The 21,233-nt window shown below is 35.5% G+C and overlaps 1 protein-coding gene across 39 annotated transcripts in view; it reads right to left on the bottom strand.

Annotated features, from left to right (window-relative positions):
• Positions 1 to 21,233, bottom strand: part of NAV3 (neuron navigator 3) — a 1,103,979-nt gene that overhangs the window by 253,795 nt on the left and 828,951 nt on the right. For 26 of the 39 annotated variants that reach the window (XM_056798500.1, XM_056798493.1, XM_056798490.1 and 23 more), the window contains 2 exons: positions 14,780 to 14,848; positions 11,111 to 11,250 (listed from right to left, as the gene is read on the bottom strand). In XM_056798500.1, coding sequence (XP_056654478.1) covers positions 11,111 to 11,250; positions 14,780 to 14,848 — 209 coding nt within the window. The remainder of the gene's footprint in view (positions 1 to 11,110; positions 11,251 to 14,779; positions 14,849 to 21,233) is intronic. The other 13 variants (XM_056798499.1, XM_056798512.1, XM_056798506.1 and 10 more) reach the window with 1 other exon arrangement.

Here is a 21,233-nt window from a genome sequence, read left to right as displayed (position 1 = left end):
CTTTCAGCTTTTCTTACCCCCTTTCTTCAGTTTCACTCAGTGTGAACTATATGATGTTTCAGAGGAAATACTCTTTTCTCTTCTTTTCTCAAGTAAGGGTTTATTTGAGGAAGACAGGACAAGGGTAGAGGATAAGGTAAGAGGAGTAGGATTTCCCTATTCTCTATAGGCAGCCTTAGGTTGGAGAATATTGGGAGAACTAGCAATCCAGTCACTCTTGTGAAACAGAGTCAGTCAGAGAGATATGAGGACAACTATCTTCCTTCTTCTTCTTCCAATCAGCCAGCCAGTCCCAGAGATACAAATAGCTTCTTCTCCACCTCTATCAGAAGCCAAAAGCCCAGAAGCCTTTTTGGGGATCACAAATCTAAAGATATTTTTCAAATAGGTCAAAGTCTGAATGGCTGCCATAGTAATGATGTACACTTGAGTCAAAACCTGCCAGAGTATAGGTTCAGTTTGAAATGTGTAAACCTCAAAATTCCTTAGACTTATAAATGTTGGAAATCTCACCATTGGGATATTTCATACTTGGAAAATTTCTTACTGATAGTCTATTGGAATGGGAACCCCATTGGCATGGGAGGTTCCTTCTCTTCCCTTCTTAAGTTTACTTTAGGACAGAAACCTTTTGCTGAACAATGGAAAGGACTTTGACCTATGCTTAAGCATAGAACAGGAATTTCTTTGAGTCATGATTGATTTTAGAATTGATACAATGGAGATACTTGGAATCAATCTCCACCCTATTCAGTCCTAACAGGATTGAGTAAGGGCTGCAGCCTAGATCAAAATTTAATTATTCCAATCTCTACCCTACTCAGGTTAACAGGATTTAGAAAGGGCTGTAGCAAAGGAGCAAAGATTTAATTATTTGAAAATATGACCTTCAACAGACATGTGCAAAGCCTCTGGGCGGTCCTGGGTTAAGCTAGAGCCTCCATTGGACCAGGGAAATTGAGGGACAGTGATTGGTAGATGTGAGAACTGAGGGGAGGCAACTTGGATGGTGTCCTTAAAGATCAGGGGGGTCTGGAGACTCGGGGAGGGGGTTGAGGAGTTGGTCGGAGTGGTGGCAGTGTACTCTGAGAAGCCTGCTCTGAAGGAAGCTGAAGGTGGGGGCCTCTGAGACTGTTTCTCCATTTTGGTCATGTGAGTAATAGGGACTGATCTCTTTTCTTTGCCCCAGCTATCTAAGGGCTTGGGCCTTTTGGCCCAGCCTAAACAGAAGGGGTATTTAAGCCCTATTCCCTTCTCTCCCTTTTTCTCTCTCTCTATCTCTAATTCCTTTCTTCCTCCTATTGTAATTAAACTCCATAAAAGGTTGACTGCTGACTTGAGTTTTTCATTTAGGAATTACATAGCTGAATTCCTTGGCGACCTTAAATTAATATATATCAGTCTTTTAAAGTGATTCCCTTGTAACAAATGGCAACTGCAGTATAAACATGGTTGTGTTGCCAATATAATCCAGCGAATCAAAAATCATGTGGGTCATTTTGCTATAGAGTATATTGTAGACCCAGAATCCAGTAATGGCTGCCAGAACAACAGCTCCACAGAAAATTTGCTTAAACATTTTTTTCCCTAAGGGATTGTGTATTCAGTCATTTTAGGGGTGACAATCTGTAATAGATATATTTTAGGGGGGTATATTTGATTGATGTATACTAAATAATTAATGGATCAAGTTTGTTTATTCTCCTCCCTATACCTCCTGTTTTCCTCCCTCTTCAGAAGCCTTTCAGTTTTCCCTCCCCCTTCTTCTTCCCCCTCAGATCACTCAGTGTGAGCTATAAGATTTTAGAGGAAATACTCTTTTGTCTTCTTTTCTCAAGTAAGGGTTTATTTGGGGAAGACAGGATAAGGATGGAGGATAAGGTAAGAAGGGTAGAATTTCCCTAGGGTTTGGAGGATATTGAGAGTATTGGCAATTTTGTCACAATTGTGAAACAGAGTCAGTTAGAGAGATATGAAGGCAATTGTCTTTCTTCTTTCTTCTTTGCAATCTGCCAGGTCACCTCCAACTTTGATTAATTCAAGCCTCAAAGATATAACTAGCTTCCTTCTTTTTCCACGTCAGTCAGAAGCCAAACACCCTTCAGGTTCAGTCAAAAGCCAAAAAGCCTCTTTTCAGCCCAGGCCAGCCTTTGACTTGGCTTCAACTGTCTTTCGGTTACATTCCAAATGGAATCTTCATTTTGACTGACAGATGATGTCCTTTGCATTCTATCTTGCATGCGCGCCTTGCAAATTCTTTCCTCCACAGGATCAAATAACAGACTGATTGCTACATTCTGCATCTTCAATGCTGTGTAGATGTTTTCATTTCCAAAGAACAAGATACCCTTCCCAGATTGAGCTCATCATCTCTAATCTCACAGCCATGCTGCTAACTCAAGCCTTCACTGATATCATCTCTCTCAGCCTCCTCTGCTCTTTGATTGAAGGGCTGGAAGATAGAATTACAAACTCCTCCCAATGTCTTCCTTTATAGAGGGCAGAAATTTGGGTTTTGGGGCTCACTTTATTTTGTATCTGCTGTTCTTTTTGTTTATTTTTTCCAACTTCCTACTACCAAAAATATGTTCCCTAGTACATTTTCTTCTCTCTGATGTTCTTCCAACTGTTCAATGCTATCTTCCTTTATTAAACTGTTAGATCTTATAGGGCAGGACTATCTTTTTATTAATTGTTTCCCCAGGGCTTAGCAGTGTCTGGTACATTGTTCTATTAAGTCATTCAATTGTGTCCAACTCTTTGTGACTCCATGGACCATAATGTTCATGGGATTTTCTTGATAAAGATAATGGAGTCATTTTTGCCATTTCCCTCTCCAGGGGATTAATGCAAACAGAAGTTAAGCAATTCCCCTAGGATCATGTAGCTACAAAGGGTCTAATTCCATTTTCAAATGCAGGCCTTCCTGACTTAAGGCCTGGCATTCTACTCAGTAAGCCATCTAACTAACAGGAACAGATAAAACATGTAAACATGTTGTAAAAATTAAAGTACTACATATTTATTATTATTATAATAATAGGGTTCCAGGTATATTCGAGGATAGAGTTTCCAAATGCTGAATTATGATTATTTTTTAAAAAATCATATCCTAGTGACAGCTAAGTAGCTCAGTTGATAGAGTATTGGACCTGAATTTGGTAGGACCTGGGCTCAAATCTGGTCTCAGACACTTTTTAGTTGTGTAACCCTGGGCAAGTCACTTGCCTAGTCCTCATTACTCCTCTTCTTTGGAAACAAAATTTAGTATTGATCCTAAAACAGAAGATAAAGGTTTAAAAAATACGACAACATATGCCCAAATTTCCAATCTAAACTTATCTCAAATATGACCAGTAACAGAGAGCTCACTATAAACTGACACATTATATGGATCTGACAACTAGTTGCTAAGGAGACCATTCTAATAGTCTGCTAAAATCTGCCTCACTATATAACTCATTCTTATGTCTTAATTATGCCTTCACGGATCAGGTAGAATAAATCGACAATTATTATGATGGTCCTTCAACTACGTAGTGACTCTCAACTCATCTTTCAGTCTTCCCTTCTCTAGGCTAACACTGGGAGGGATTTTAAATGAATGAATACCTGCTTCCTTGTATACCAAGCTTTAGTCATTCTCAGTCATGATTGTGGGCAAATTGATAAATACTGATGCCCATTATCCTTGTTGATTTCTAAATGGCAGGTCATCTTGAGAAAGGATTGAAAACTTTCAAAAGAAATGGCATGGAGTAATCAGGGATGTCCTTACCAATTGACCATCTGGCTCAGGAAATAGTTTTCCACATCATACTCTGACATAATGACATCGATGTCATGGCAACAGAGAGTAAGCACTCACCTACTTTTCCATAAAAGGACCTGACAAGATCCTCTGATACTTCAGAGTATTTGGAGGAGTTTTATGATGCCTGGAGAACAGCGATTCCTTGAAGGTTCCCATAACTTTCTTGAATCATGTTATTATGGCAAGGATAAAGGTCTATCTATCATGATATGTTTACTAGATCCTTACAACTATTTCTTCATAAATTATTCTAACTCTGCACATTGTAACAAAACAAAACAAATGTGACAAATTGTTTCATTTTGAACAACTTTCATTTCTACTACAATGGTACCAAACTTTTTTGATTTTACTGGATCCAATTTCACATAGCAAGATTCTTAGGGATTAATAAATGAATAAAAATGATTTATATCTTCTAGGACTTCGTATAATGTTATTGTGCTGCCATGGAACAAACAAGCACAAACATTTGAGTTGATTCCAGATGTTTCAAATTGAGTAATTTAATTGATTAAATACTTTATTTTACTGAATTGAAATGTTATAGATTAGGAGTAAATATAGATCACATAAAGTTTTAAACATTTAATTAGGAAAAAGCAAACAGATCAAGTTTCTTATTTTGATTTGTATTTTAAATTCAACAAGAATTTTCAAGATATATACTTTGACAAATTTAGTTTACCATGCCAAATGAATGACAGTATATAAAAAACATGAGAGATTCTCACATCCAAGTCATTAACACTCTTCAGCGTTAGGAGCGCAGAGTAAGGTTGGTGAGGATACTGGGACTTAGGGTTGTGTCCTCTCTCCAAATTTTGCTAGCTGTATGACCTTAAACAAGTCACTTAACCTCAGGGACCTTCCATTTTATAATATTTTCAGTGGGAAAAATAATATCTGTGGTACCTTTCTCATAGGTTTTTTGCAAGGATCAAATGGGTAATAAGAAAGAGGGAAGGAAAATCATTTATTATGTTCATATAATATGTACCAGGTGCCATGAAGCTATATCTATATCTATTTCTATACACACAAATGTGTATATATGTTTATATAAGTGTGTTTATGTGTATATATAACCTATAATACATGGATGTATATATTATATGTTTTATACATGCATGTATATAAGCTCTAACACATATTATGTTATATGTGTCATACATGTTTATAGGTATATATCTTCATGTATATATGGAAAATCTCATTTGACCTTCACACTGACTCTACAAAGAAGGTACTGTTATTAAATCCATTTTACATTGAGGAAATTAAGGTAGATAGAAATAAAATGACTTATCCCCTTACACCTAATCAGTGTTTGAGGTCAAATTTGAACTTAAATCCTCCGGTCTCCAGATCCAGTACTTTTCCCACTATCCTACTTATAAAAGTTATTATCTAAACTTACAAATATAATATATACACCAATTATTATTATGTATTCATTTAAATGTGTTTTATAATAGTGACAATAATTATTATAAGTAACATATTTATGGTACTTTGTTTTTCAAACATTCTACATGTTTTCATTTGAGCCTAAAACTCAGAATCAATCTGTTTGAAGAAGAATAAAGGAAAGAAAAATTTCTCAAGAGAAACTTACATAGATAATATAACATTTAATAATAACATTTAAGATAAAAGTAATTATACTGTGAATATTTCTACATGTATATATGCACATCTATAGATGTATATATATTATCTTATTTTCTATCCTTCATTTTTGAAGAGGACCAATGACTTCTCATGGGGTGAATTGGATTTAAGGAAGACAGAATAGCGCAGAATCACTGGCCTCACTCTCTTCCAGATCCACAGGAGTCCAGCAATAAGACAACGGTCAAGATTACTGGAAATGACCTGGAATGCAGTGAATGATCATGACATTCTTCAATAGAATATATCATAGAATACATGATATATACAGATAACTTCACATGATGAAGGTGAGAGTCAGTTGGACACAGTAGATAGAGAGCCCACCTTAAGTTTCATGTTCTTCCTTAGACTCATAGTAGCTGTATAACTTGGGCCATATCTTAGAGCCATTGGCATCTCTTTTTTATTTATTTTTAATCTTTAACTTCCATCTTAGAATATAAACTAAATACTAGGTCAGAGGTAGTACACTTTCCACCACCCACAGATCTTGGGATATAGCTCTTATAGATAAAGGGGTCCTACCTATATTTACCTATTGCTACAGGTATAGTGTCAGAGGCAGAATTCGAATCCATGGCTCCTGGCTTCATTTAGAGTCAAGGCTTTTCCCACTCTATCACTCATGTTAATAAACAATGCATTATAGAAAATTTAATTATAAATATTTATCATGGTTAGCTAGGTAGTACAATATATGGACTGCTGAGCCTGGAGTCAGGAAGACTCATCTTCCAGAGTTCAAATCTGGTCTCAGACTCAGTTTTGTGACCCTGATCAAGCCATTCGAACCTCCTTTATCTCAATTTCCCATCTGTAAAAAGAGCCTCAAAAGAAGATGGGAAACCATACCAATATCTTTACCAGGAAAACAACAAAAGACAGACATGACTTAAAAACAATCGACCCGGTTCATTGACCTTTGCCCTCCCTGGTTTGTTGGTGTATGAACTCAGGGATGTGGATTTCCCCCTGAGTGCTGCTTTGGCTGCGTCCCATGGGTTTTGAGGGGATGTCTCATCATTGTAATTTTCTTTAATGAGGTTATTGATTGTTTCTGATTTGTTCTTTAATAGGTTTTGGGGAATCGTATTGTTTAGTTTCCAATTGGTTTTTGATTGACCTCTCCATGTATCTTCTCTAAAGCTTAAAGTGTGTCCTATAGTATTTTAAAATGTTGTTTCTGATTTTTGGTTGTTACATTCTTAATGTAATATTGTAATAAAAATGTAAGAATGTAAAAAAAAAACAATCGAACATCTTATTTATACCACAAATTCTATTACAGACTGTCCTAAAGTCTTAATGAGGTTTTAAACTTTTTAAAATGTCTTTAAATAAAATTGTAAGTTTTAAACTGCACTAAAACTTTGGGGATATGTATTAAAGAAAATGCGTGAAAATGGAAACATATGGGGGATTTAGGGTGCTATTGGGTTAGAGCACAAAATAGACACAAAAAGTGTTGTTTTTTCACAGCATTGTGCAGTTTTATAACCATTCAAGTACAGTAGTATCTGGAAAGACTGGGACAAAGGTCAGGTTTCAAAAGTGATATTCAGCATCCATAATGGGGTTTGGGTTTCCATACAGGTGACATAGCATCCAATATAATTACTTTCACTGCTTGCATTCTTTGTGCCTCATTTTCTCCAACTGTATAAAGGGAGTTGAAGTTGATAACATCTTTCCAATTTAAGAACTATCTGGTCTTAGAATTGCCAATTTTTAATTGTTTTTTTTAAGTCCTTACCTGCCATCTTAGAATTAATACTGTGTCTTTGTTCCAAGGCAGAAGAGTGATAAGGGCTAGGCAATGGGGGTCAAGTGACTTGCCCAAGGTCAAACAGCTGGGAAGTGTCTGAGACCAGATTTGAACCAAGGACCTCCTGTCTCTATGATTGGCTCCCAACCCACTGAACTGCCTAGCTTTTGTCAAATCCTCAAGTTTTTTTTTTTTTTTTTAAGGAGTTTGAAGTTATTTGTATCAAGAAAGTAAAATTAATTCTATATTTACTTTCCTGCACAGTGACAGTGACTGCATCTATGATTTCATTGGCATAATAAACTGAAAGGCCAAACTCTCTCTGCATTTTACAGCTTGAGCCTGTGAGGTTACGGGATTTGACAAGGGTCACACAACCAATGGGAGTCTTCGAAACGTTATTAATTAAAAACCATTTCATTTGTGCTATTAGTGTTTTTAAAGCAAGTTTCAGCTAGAATAAGAATTCTGTTTGAAATGCATGTATGTGCTAACTAGAACGAAAAGGCTACATGTATTTCTGAAGAACTAACGCTATCCCTTTAATGAGATGAAGTGGAAAGATCAGGCAGGAATGGAAAAGACCATGAAAAACGATGCCTTGTGGATGTCTGTCTCCATCTAGTGGTAGTTCTCAAGTATAACCAATTCTCCAAGTTTCCATTGGCAGATGGGCCAAAGGAGAGAGAGGGGATACACTGTACTGTCTACCTCAAGTGGGGCCTCGACTTCAGCTGCTCCTGTTTCAATGTATCTTGTTTTAATTTCCGGAGAGGAATTACTCCATCATGGTGTTTTTCAGTTTAGCACCGTATGAAATGTCATGAGCTCAGGAGTTCGTTTCAAGAAAAATCATCAATCTTAAAAGGCTGTCCACCAGCCGACTGGCCTTTGAACTGACATCATTACAATAATTCTTTTCCACAGAGGATACATGTAGCTAGCTATTATCAAGATGGTTCACTGGGAATTAAATGAATGATGTTCACTAATGCCTCATAATAAAGTAGTAGTGAATATGGGGCAGGAGGAAAAGAAGGAATGAGAGGGAAGGAAAAAAGAAAAGAAAGAAAGAAAAAACCAAGCATTTAGTAAGCTGCTACTATGTGCCAGCACTTTTCAGATATTATCTCATTTGATTTTAGTAGATATTTGTTATTGTTATCCCCATATTAAAGTTGAATATCCTAAAGGAAAAAGAAGCTAAATGACTTGCCCAAGTTCGTACGTCCAGTGTCAATGGCAGGGTTTATACTCTGGAACTTCTGACTCTAGGTCTAATGCTCAAATCTTTCAGTTATAGTCAAGTATTCATGAAACCAGGTAGCATAGTACCAAAGGTATTCATTGGGTTTTCTTTTTAATATTTCCTTCTCCAGTTGAATAGACAGGGTTAAGTGACTTGCTCAGAATCATATAGCTAGTAAATGTCTGAGGATCAATTTGAACTCAGGTCTTCTAAATTCCAGGCTCAGCGCTCTAACCACTGAGCCACCTCGCTGCCTTCTTATGAACCTACCTGCCACTATAAAGTAAATTCATCTCCTTAACAGAATCATAGGTCCAAAATGAATTTTAAAATAAGAAATGAAATTAGAGATCACTTTCTGATAAGAGCCACAAAATATATTACCAAAATAGATTTTTTTTAATTTCCATCTGAAACACATTTTGACTAATATCAAAATGATTGTGGAAAAGAATACATGACAAACAATTACCAATATTCCATGTGAAGGGGTGACAAAATTTTCAACAGCCAGAGAATTATAAATTTACTGGTATTAAAAATGAATTAAGTATGAAAATAATAACAATAATAAAAGTTATTAGCATAGTTGACATATAAAGCACTTTAAGAGCTTTGCAAAAATGGTATGTTGCCATAAAGTCCTCCAGACACCCTTGTAAGGTAGGAACAATGATCATTTATAGAGTTTTGGTCAGGGTCATGTAGCTAGTAAGAGGAAGGATTGGAAGCTAGGACATCCTGACATCCAGACAGTGCTCTTTATCTATGATTTTATCTGTCTTCTATCTGGGATTCAAAGTTTTATGGTATATGTTTTAAAAATACTGAAGAAACAGCAAAGCAAGATGGGTTGTTTATCTATTATTTTAAATCTGCAATTTACACCACTGATATCAAACTCAAATAGAGATAAGGGAGGTGGCAGCAAGTAGAACGAATTCAGAAGACTTGAGTTCAAATACTACTCTCTGTTACTGTTTACATAGAGATGGATGTCCTCAGGACAGAGAATGGGCCTGAAGATTTATCCCAGGTAGTCCCTGTAACACCCAGCTAGGCATCTTAGTGGTGTAGTGGATAGAATACTAGGATAGGAATCATGAAGACTCATCTCCCTGAGTTCAAAGTTGGCCTTAGACACTTACTGGTTGTGTGACCCTGGGCAAGACACACAATTACTGTTTGACTCGGTTTCCTTATCTATAAAATAAACTGGAAAAGGAAATGGCAAACCACTCTAGTATGTACGCCAAAAAATAACTTCCAAACAAACAAATGAGGTCACAAAGAGTGAGACATGACTGGAAACCACTGAGCAACACACATAACAATTGAAGGCGTGGGATTAAATCAAAGTTCTTGGACTCTAAATCAAGTACTCTTTTCTCAGGACCACTTGGCAATCTTTCCCTATGTCTCACTTCTTTGGACTTTCTACCCAAATTCATTGTTTTCCTCAATAATTTTTTTTATACTCTTCATGTCTTCAAATGCTAACTTTGCACATCTCAAGAGAGTAAATAAATGAGATCTAATGTGACGAATTAAAGACTTACAAAAGGCTCTTCATTCCTATTATATTTCTGTGAGTCAACTATTTATGTCCAAAAAAAAAGCAGGAGGTTAGGGAGGGAAACTTGGGGAGAATAGACACAATCTTTACTCTCTTTTTTACTAGGAGTTCTTAACACTAGAAACACAGATCCTTTTCAAGGAAGGTTCAGGAACTTAGATGTGGAAAAAACACATCTTTCTTTCACAATCATTTATTTCTTTTGTAATCTCATTTTTTCATACATTTAAAATAGTATTTTGAGTGAAAAAGATAAATAAGACAGAGAAGAATATGCATCAGACTTGAAATGCATGGACTCCAGGATGGAGGCAAAACAAAGCCAGATAAAACAGTTCCTTTGTTCAAAGAAATATTCAATATGGCAGCCCCATATGTATATATGTATATGTGGGGGGGGGTATAAAATTCTGAAAGGGTGTAGTAGAGAGGTATCTCCAGACAACCAAAGGGTCCAATGACCAAAAAAAAAAGAATTTAAGAACTTTTATTCTATGGTGAAACAGACATTGTGATACCATGACACACATATGCTTATCTGTCTCCAAGTCTAACTGTTTATCAAAACAATTTCTCAACTCATTTTTAGCTGGTTCAGCTCTGATTGTGAATGTTCTCGGCATTACTGTCACATCAATGAAGCTGAGAATTCCAGTAAAAATTATATATAATATTGGTTTCCTACAACATAGAAATATGAACAAAGTCTAATTTTTACAAAGTGAAAGACAAGTTGGTGTTTCTAATTAGAGGTCCTTTTTGTACTCGGGTGAGAAGGTGAAAAGCTGAAAAGTATAAGGAAACGAGAGTATGAACAGCATCCTTTTATGAATGTGCTTACCCCATATGAAAGAAAAGGAAAGAAAAACCGAGTATAGAAGTCAAATGTTTTTCAAAACTCCAAAATTCATGTTCCAGCTCCAACAGCTTACACCAATAGAAAAGAATATGTTTAGCACAATGTGAAATAACTGAGTGAGGAAGGTGACTATGCCTAGATATGTAATGATGTAGAAGTGAGATACTTACCTTTTTCATTGCCATTTGCATAATGGGGAGGCTTGTTTTTGTCAATGCTGTTAAAGCTCTGACTTCTTCGATTTAAATTAGAGGCTCCTTGGACCTTGCTACTGCTGCCTGTAGCTGGCACCCTTGAGGGTCCTGGAAGCCTAGAATAGCATAATGAAATTAAGTTATGGTACACTTAGAAATGGCAGGATGTTCTGAACAGTATAAGGAAAGATGGACCAGCTATGGCACAAGCTGCCCTATCCTATGCACTCAGAAGACACCAAAAGGAATCCTTTTGTCTCTAAGAGAGCAGTTGCATTTTTTAAAAAGGTTAAATGCTTTCCTCTTCAAGACTATTATTCTCTCATTAAATTGCCAAAAGAACTTTAATGGGAATGCATGTAAAAGAGTAAGTTTTAAAGTTAGAATGTGTATTTTCCTGTCATACTTTAATTGGAAAAAGGGACATAAATGTGGCTTATTAGATCTTTTCTGCAATGCTCAGTAACCATTATACTGCTGCTTTCTTCACTGACTGGGGGGGGGGGTGGAGTATTATATATAAACAACCTAAATTAGCATGAGTGTAAATGCTAAAATGTTTTTTTGTTGTTGTTGACTTGTTTTCAGGTGTGTCCAAATATTCTTGACCCAATTTGGAGTGTTCTTGGCAGAGATACTGGAGTCGCTTGTCATTTCTTTCTCCCATCCATTTTTTACAGATGGAGAAACTGAAGGGAACAGCTAGTAAGTGTCTGAAGCCAGATTTGAAAGCAGAAACAAGAGTCTTCCCAATTCCAAATCAATGCATTATTCACTGCGCCACCTACGAGACAATACTTTGGTCATTTCAAATGTCAGTTCTGAGGTTAGACCAGATAAGTTACTTATTTAGAATGCTGTTCTAAAGTCAAGACTACATGTTCAGTTTCCTTTGGAGAGCGAGCTTTCCACAGAGGAATTGTGTTTACGTTGAGTAGCTGTGTGTGTACGTATAAAAAAAATTATATTCCTACTCCAGTTATACATGTCACAAGTGTGGCCACCATGATAGGAGGAAGGTTATTGTGGCTGAACATAATTCCATTATCATTAATGAAAACAACCCAAAACTCGTGTGAATTTTGTAAAGTCAGCACCATCATCAAATTGTCTTCACTGATTATGAAAAGTACACTTTTACCCATAAACACTATCGTAAAATATTTCACAACCTGTGGGTAAAAAGGTCTCTGTGAATGCTACAGGGATATCAAAGTCTATAAAACTACATGTCTACCAATCATTACCATTTGGGTTTTTATTTACTGCCAATAAAATATTAGCATAACTCAATGTCATAATTTGGCAATCATAACTTCTCTGGAACAAATAAGTTATGTCATACACATGTATGTATGACTTCTTCAAGTGTAGAGCACTGTGATTAATATGTGCAAATCATTTGAAAAGAGTTTTGGAATTCATAATTTTGGGGATTCAATGTATATTCCTTTATTGAGGAATAACGATAGTACAGCTACTCTCATGTATACATAAAACCACAAAAATCTCAGATGTCAAAGAGTCCGAATATTTGACCACTACTAGCAGACACAATATAGAGTGTAGAACATGAGGATGTTAAGGTCTGGCCTGATTAAGGTGAAGCTATATTTAAATATCATATTGAAACATTTATTGTTTGAAGTAGCTTCTTTTAAAAATGTAAATATTGATGACTTCCTAATCAGGAACTAACAGTTCTATACTGATTTTACAGTACTTATATGAGCATTTTAATTAATGAATGCATATTTCTATTAGGAAAACAACTGCAATCTTTTTAAAATCCACGACTAATGTGGAAAAAAAAATGTCTTCACTGACTATTCAGTAGATTTTCCATTATCTGCTGCCATCATCTGAATGTTACTGGGTAGAGGTATTAGCTCATATTATTTGGAGAAAACAAATCTTAAAAATCAATAAGACATAAATGGAAAACGTTTCTCATTTTCTTTCTTGATAGTTCTAAATTATGGATGCATTTCTATAAAAATATTCCTGGGTTTTCAATATTAAGACTGAAAATATAAACTCGTTAAAAAAGGCAGCTATTAAAATACTCATCACAACTCACCTCGATAATACCATTCTGCTACTTTCAATCCAGGAAATAACCGAATTTCTCAAATATTTTTTCATCAAGTAGCTTGACATTATATTGCATAGTGAAATGAACACATAAAAACTAAATAGCTGTTTGTTCAGAATCCTTTTAAAATGTTCAATGCATTTATAATTTGGTTTGAGGGGATAGACTTTTTCGTTTTAATTTTTTGGGATGGCATTTTAATGCATAGAAAAAGAAACAGCTTATTCAGTGACTACCATGGCATCTAAACAAGGTTGAAACTCCTTTCAAATCCTTCCAATCCTTTATTTCAGGTGGATGATCAGACGTTGTTTGTCTGTAGGGCAGCAGACCAACTAAAACTTGAAATTTACAGTTATTTGACCATTCTGGAAAATAGCAAAATATGACAATTGGCTCAGAAACCAGGATGATTCACTAAAGGTAATAAGGGATAAATAAGAAGGATGCGGACAATTGCATATGTTTTTATTCTTCTAAGTATATCGTTTTAGCCTACATTTTTCATGTAGTGATCCCAGAAATGGCAGTAAGGAATAGGCTATGCAGAATATGTCACATGGTTCTTCACCCTTTTCCAAATAACATTTCCCCCTAAATTTTTCATTGAACTACTTCTTCCATTGTCTTCTACAGACCCTTTTCCCCAGCTATGGAGACAAATAAATTAGAAAGAGAATTAGAGGAAAATACCTACCTCTGCTCTTGGCCTCAGAAGCAGTAAACTTAAGTTAACATTATTAGGCAATAAGATCATCAATTAATTCAGTGAAATAGCACTGAGGAAGTCCCACAATGAACAAGATCTAGTCTAATGTAATAATCATGGGAGTGAAACATGCTTACCTTCCTCTCCTGATCCAAGCCAATTATTACGCATTCAGCAATATGGTATATTAAAAATATTACATCTCCACTCTGCAGAATATTCTTTATATTCTAGGCTATTTCTCTTTCAATAATCCACAATAAACTTAGTTGTCATGATAGTAAACCAACTGTAAAATGCACACCCTATGCAGAGGAAGAAAATCCATCTACCTCATTACCTACTGTCAGTAAAGACTTATTTTCCAAAGAGGAAATCAGAGGAGACCTTTGCAAAGAGCTCTTTTTACCAGCCTTTTCCAGGTCTAACGCGTGCATTAAACCTGGCTCTTGGTCAATCTTGAGATGTATCCCCAAATGATCTGGGATTATTTCCTGACATCAGTCATCTGGGGAAGAGACCCTTCCACATTCTTAGACTCACATTCCTCAACTGATGTGGTTCCATGTAAGAAGCCAGGTCTCCCTTTGGCATGAGAATAAATAAGTTAGGAGAATCCCAATGGTTTTTCGTTGTCTTCTAAAAGATTGTTGGTCATTGAAGCCTACCTCCCACAGAACTTTCTGTGACATAGTTCAGTTTTATAAAATGGTCCTCTCTGCCCCCACCCCAACATGGAGACACATTTCCTGAAGTTTAGAGTGACCAAAAAAAAAAAAAGACCAAAGGGGAATTTAGTTGAGTATCACTAGCAAGCAATAAATTAGAGATATTAACTGACCTAGAAGCCTTTTTCTGACTGGTTGCAATCCCACTGTGATTAGACTGAGCTGCATATCTGGCTGCCAGACTGTATGAGGAGAAACAGAGAAATTGAATTAAAGAGATTCTTGGAAGATGCAAAGAAAGCACAAACTTACAAGAAAACTATGAGGTCATGAAATGCATTCTGAACATGTATGGAAACAAATTAATTGGAAAATTATGAATTAATGCAAGGCATACATTATGATCTTTGGTAATGAATACATTATGAGATTATGTAACATTATTGATTTCTCTATATAAAAGATTCATCTTCGCTTTTGAAAATATGACACTTCTCAGAGTGTAATAGATTTTTAAAAGAAATAAAACATGCTTTGCTGTTCTACATAATTTAGATTATTACTACAAAGATTATTAACATCTAGAAGAGGAGTTACAGTTTTAAAAAATCAGATATTAATGGAAAACTTTAGAAATACATAATTTAAGCAATTCTTCCTTTATATATTCATATATTATGTTACTTCTATATTGGTATATTGTCATATATGAATACATGTAAAAGAGTGGAGGATTTAGGCCTATAATTCAATGAGTGAAGGAAACTCCCAGCGTAGAAACTCCTTTCACTGATACAGAGCAGCAACTAGTCTTAATCAATGGTCTAAGAAATTTGCCTCAGATATACCGAGAAATTAAAAGTCTTGTCTATGTTATTATGGGTCAGTATTTTGCTACATTTTTGAGTAACTACTTTAATTCTGTTTGAATAAAGCTCTTGTTCAGGATAGAGTCATTATTACAGAATCATAGAGTGAGGACTGGAAGGGACCTTGGGGGATATCTGGTTGGTTTTCCTCATTTTTAAGGCAAAGAAAATTCACCCCAGAGTGGCTAATATCACTAAGCAGTATTAGAGATTGGATTTGAACCCAGATCCTCTTAATTGAAAGCCAGTGTTCTTCTCACTGTGCTATATCATCTACTAAAATGTGAAATAAATTTATTTGTTCAAAATAGTGGGATGATACCAATGGACAAAAATTTTAAAATTTTTTTTAAAAAAGAAGATGAAAGTTCAACTCTTATTTGGGCAACCATCTCCAGATAAGATTGCTATTATTATACAATCTCTACATTCAATATAGCTGCTTGTTTTTTGTTTTTGTTTTTGTTTTTTTGAAAATCAGTGCAAGCCTTTCTGCTGTCTCCCTCTGTACTCAGACAGGTAGAATTATGAAAGACAGAAGGACATACAAACTAGCTATATGCACACCAACATGGGGATGATTAGACAGGCAAAGAATTATTCATGGTTATGGAATGTAGACAATTCAGAAAGATCAGAACTATTACATGTACATGCAGACATAGTCATAATGGCACAGACCAGCAGTTCTCAATATTTTTTTTTTTGTTTCAGGACCCTTTATACTCTTAAAAGCTATTGAATATACTCCAAAGATCTTTTGTTTATATGGATTATATTGATTGAATTTTGCCACATTAGAAATTAAAATACCTAGCATTATTACAAAAATGGGTTTGACTGTGCGGATTCCTAAAAGGATCTTGGTAAGCCCCCTCCCCCACCCCAGGGCTCCCTGGACTTCACTTTGAGAACCACTGATACTACGTATAGTCATGGCAGAGTATGTCTTACTGTGTCTCACAGGACAATAGGGAAATGGTCAATCCTGACATAGCTGTGGTACTCATCTTATACATTAATCCCAGAAGCCAATTTTTCTTGAGCAAAATATATTGTTCTTTTAGACTTTCAGCTTTATCTACCTCATTACCTAAACATCTTGGTCTCAGTCTAATTATGTGTCCAAAGAACAGGTTATGAATGCGTGACTAAGGCTAAGAATGCTAGATCAAAAGGGAAGGTAAGGGGAACAAATCTATTCCCTCTCTCTATCATTCTAGAAGAAGTCAACTTAAGTAGCACCTTTTGGGGCATGAAATGCCTCCTTTTATATAATATCAACTAACAAGTTTACTGATACATACAGATATACACATAGAGACAACAAACAAAAGGGAAAACAAATAGACTTGAAAATACCTCATATTGTTGATATTATTTGTCTACTCACTACCAATGAAAGTCAAGATATTCAGTTCGAATTCTACTTCTGACACTTAAAACTTCTATGACCTTGGCTACATCACCTAACCTCTCTGAACTTTCATTTCCTCTTCTATAACATAAGGAGTTAAAAAAGATCTATGAGTCTATGAACCTTAAAGAGAAGAACTATCCAAGGATTCTGACCACTTACTCTTGTTTTAATTATCTCCAGAATAGTAACAAGAATATGATGTGCTTTGATTAGGGAAGCTCAAGACAGAATTATTCTAACTTGTTTTTAAAGTTTAAGGTAGAGAAGAAACCCTAGAATCATCTCTATTTTTTTTTAAATTATCCTTACTTTCTGTTTTAGAATAAATGCTATACATTGGTTCCAAGACTGAAGAGTATTAAGGGATAGACAAAGGGGGTTAAGTGACCCACACAGGGTCACACAGCTGGGAAGTATCAGAAGCCAGATTTGAACCCAGGGTCACACAGGTAAGAAATACCTGAGACCATATTTGAACGAGTGACCTCCTATGTCTATGCCTAAATTTTCAATCTACTGAGCCACCTAGCTGCCCCTTCATCATTTTTTTTTATTATGGGTAAATATAAGATAGAGAGAAATTAAGAAACCTGTCTATAATCCATTGAATTTTATAATCGTTTATATTTCCTTGTTTTTCAATCTTTCAGTCATGTCCAATTCTTCATGACTTCTTTTGGGTACTTCTTGGCAAAGATATTGGAATGATTTACCATTTCCTTCTCTAGTCCATTTTATAGAAGAGGAAACTGAGTCAAAGAGAGTTAAGTGACTAGCCCAGAGTCATGTAGCTAGTAAGTATCTAAAATGCTATATTTGAATATAGATCTTCATGACTCAAGGCCCAGCACTCTATTCATCGGGCAACCTAGCTCCCCTACTATTTTCTTATTTTATCTTTTGAGAAAGCATAGCACTAAGTATTATATTGGAGATTTTAGTATATGAGGCAGAGAAGATAATATTTCATGATGGCAATAGCATATGGGCATGTATGCATAATTAAAAGTAGTAGAGGATTCATCACTATATTCACCATTAAGTTAAAGGAATAGTAGTATTTTATTTTAATATAAAGGAAATATAAATTGTCATGATACAGCATATTGCTACCAGAACAAACTAAATTATAAAGATATATACATATGAAATTCAAGTAACAGAGATTTATCAGTATTTCATTTAAAAAGTCTAGAAAGATTCCTTTCTACTTAGAGTTCAATTTTGTTCAACATCCATTTCTGAGAAGGTTAGACACTGAAAAATAAATCATCTCCAAATTCACACACAAAAAAGGTTTGGCAACTCAGTGCCCTAAAACAAATACTTGACTGAAGGTTGATTGGTAATCATGATTCAGTATTTGATATTATGTTAATCAACCCTATAAATATTTAATGAGCTCATGCTATGTTGAAAGTAGTGTGTTATGCTCTATAAGGGATGCAAAGATGATTAACATACATATACTTTCCAGAAACTTGCAATTTATCTTCAAGCTCCCTAGATAATGTAGTGAATGGTGTCATTCTTGGAGCCAAAAAGACCTGAGTGCAAGTTAATATAATCTGACTCAGATACCTACTAGTAACCTATGGGTAAGACTAATTTTTCACCTTCCATTCCCTCACCTGAAAAATGGGGGTAATAATGTCACCTACCTCCCAAGATTATTGTAAAGTTCCAACGCGATAATATATGTCAAAGGCTTTGCAAAACTTCAAAATTCTATATAAATGTTGGTCATTGTCATTATATGTCTCTTGCTTTGTAAATTTTATAGCTCTATGTAAACATCTACATAGGTATTTCTAGTGGAGGAATAAAACAAGTTGCAAAGAACAAATAATGCAAAGTGGAATATCTTAAAGTACAAGAAAGAAAGAAAGAAAGAAAGAAAGAAAGAAAGAAAGAAAGAAAGAAAGAAAGAAAGAAAGAAAGAAAGAAAGAAAGAAAGAAAGAAAGAAAGAAAGAAAGAAAGAAAGAAAGAAAGAAAGAAAGAAAGAAAGAAAGAAAGAAAGAAAGAAAGAAAGAAAGAAAGAAAGAAGGAAGGAAGGAAGGAAGGAAGGAAGGAAGGAAGGAAGGAAGGAAGGAAGGAAGGAAGGAAGGAAGCAAGTAAAGGTGGAAGAAAGGAAGGAAGGAAGCAAGGAAGCAAGGAAGCAAGTAAGGGAGGAAGAAAGGAAGGAAGGAAGAAAGAGTTAGGATGTTTAAGAGAGAAAAATTATAATCATGTGATTGGTTCAAAGAAGATATTAAGAAGGCAATGACATGTAAAGTAGCACATGGTGGTTGTTAAAACTACTTGGAAAAAGGAGATGAGTTCAAAATTCCACTTACTGTCACTGTAACCATAGGGAAATTATGTAAAGTCTCAGTTCCCTTATCTAGAAATGTGGAGCATAATAACTTGTCCTACTTTGTTCTCGTTTTTCCTCCTTTATTTTCAAAAGAGACTCATAACAAACACCAAAGTATCATTGACTTGCATGTGAATTTGGATTCAAGTGAGGCAAAACTTCCCAAATTATCAAAGAAAAGTGAGAAGACCCAAATCAGATTGACTGACAATGACCCAGAATGCAGTGGATGTCATTGATGTTTTTGTTGTATGACCTAGATCTAACTGTTTCAGAGCACCTGCTGTGGCCACTTTCATGGTCATTGGAACAGACTGTTCTCATGTGCCCATTCCACCAGGGAAAGTATTCACATGCTTGGGGTAGACAACCTCCTGATTTGCCTACAGGTTTGAGTCTTTCAGTTTCCCTCAACCTGCCAAGATGGTTTTACCAGGGCTTAACCACTGTGCAAGCTACAGCTTCTTGGAGTCACAGGTAAAAATTGGGTGAGAGGTAGAAATGAATGGTGGATGAACAGCTCTGAAAATGGTTCAGCAACATCTTACTCCCGAGGTGCTAGTCCTCCCTGCACAGCTACAGAACCTCTAATTTGTTTATAGAATTATTGAAATAAAAGTGATTTGTAAATCTTTAAGCATCATGAAAATTGGAATTATGATTTCTTTTAACACCCCTTAAAGGTAAAGATTGAATATATTTCTGGTGGAAGAAAAACTGAGCAAAGGCAGAGATAGGAAATTGGGACATTTATTTGAAAAATGGTGAGGAATCAAGTTTCTAAAGAGAATGAAGTACTTTAAGGTAAGGCAGGAAAATATGTTGGAATCATACTGTGGGAAGGCTTGAGCATGAGAGTAAGAAGTTGGAATGGTTTTCTTTAATAGAGGCAATAAAACTTATTGAGTGTGGGGTTATGATATGACCAGGACTGTGCTTTCAAGATTATTTTGAAGTATTCTGAAGAATTGTTTGGAAAGGACAGAAGAAAGAATGGAAATAAACGAGCTGCTATACTAGTTAGCTGGGAGATAGGAAAGGGCTGGCATAGAATTATGGCAAAGAGAATGGAAAAGGTAAGACAAGTGAGAAGGTCCAATATACAGAATCTGACAAGAGATCAGATATAATAAATGAGAGGAGGACTTAAAAGACTTTGGTGTCGATAATTAGGAGAATAGTAATATTAATTATAGAATTTTAACTCCAATTGTTCCTTTTCTTTCTCCTTCATTGGCTTTGTTTCTTCTCTATTACTCAACTGTGGGCATCTCCCTCAACTAAAGATTTGCTCTTCTTTTTAGCTTTCCCTCTGCATTCTTTTAGAATCCTCCCATCCCTTTCACAGCTTCAGTTCAGACACTCATGCTAGGTTTCTAAATCTCTCTAATGGTTTCTAATTCTCTGAGCTTTAAGTTCTACATTTTCAACTACCTATTAGACATGTGTGCAATTACTACTTCAGACTCAAAGTATCAAAATAATGAAATCACTATAAGCTGACATTCCCCCTAATCTATTATTTATATTTAGAGCACCTAGGTGACCCAGTTGATAGAGTGCCAGGCCTAGAGTCAGGAATCCACCCTCAGATACTTACTAACTATGTGCCCCTGGGTAAGTCATTTGACCCTATTTGCCTTGATTTTCTCATCTGTAAAATGAGATGGAGAAAGAAATGACAAACCACAGCAGTTTTGTTTTTTTTTTTGCCAAGAAAATCTAAAATGGAGTTATGATGAGTTGGTCACTACAACAAAACCAGGATTTTCTATTGATTTTCCCAACTGTGTCTATCTTTTATATTCTTTTAACCTTCACCTTTCACTCTCAATTGTTTTCTAAATCCTGGTTGTTTTTGTTGGTTCCTTTCCATTTGTACCAACATTATCTCAATTCATGAGGTTATCTTCTTTTGCCTTAGCTCTTATAATATTCTTCAAACTAGTCTCCCCACTCTTGGTTTCTCTCTCTAGTCAAT

The sequence above is a fragment of the Monodelphis domestica genome, chromosome 5 (genome assembly GCF_027887165.1).
Source record: "Monodelphis domestica isolate mMonDom1 chromosome 5, mMonDom1.pri, whole genome shotgun sequence".
NCBI lineage: Eukaryota > Metazoa > Chordata > Mammalia > Didelphimorphia > Didelphidae > Monodelphis > Monodelphis domestica.
This window is presented reverse-complemented; position numbering and strand designations above follow the sequence as displayed.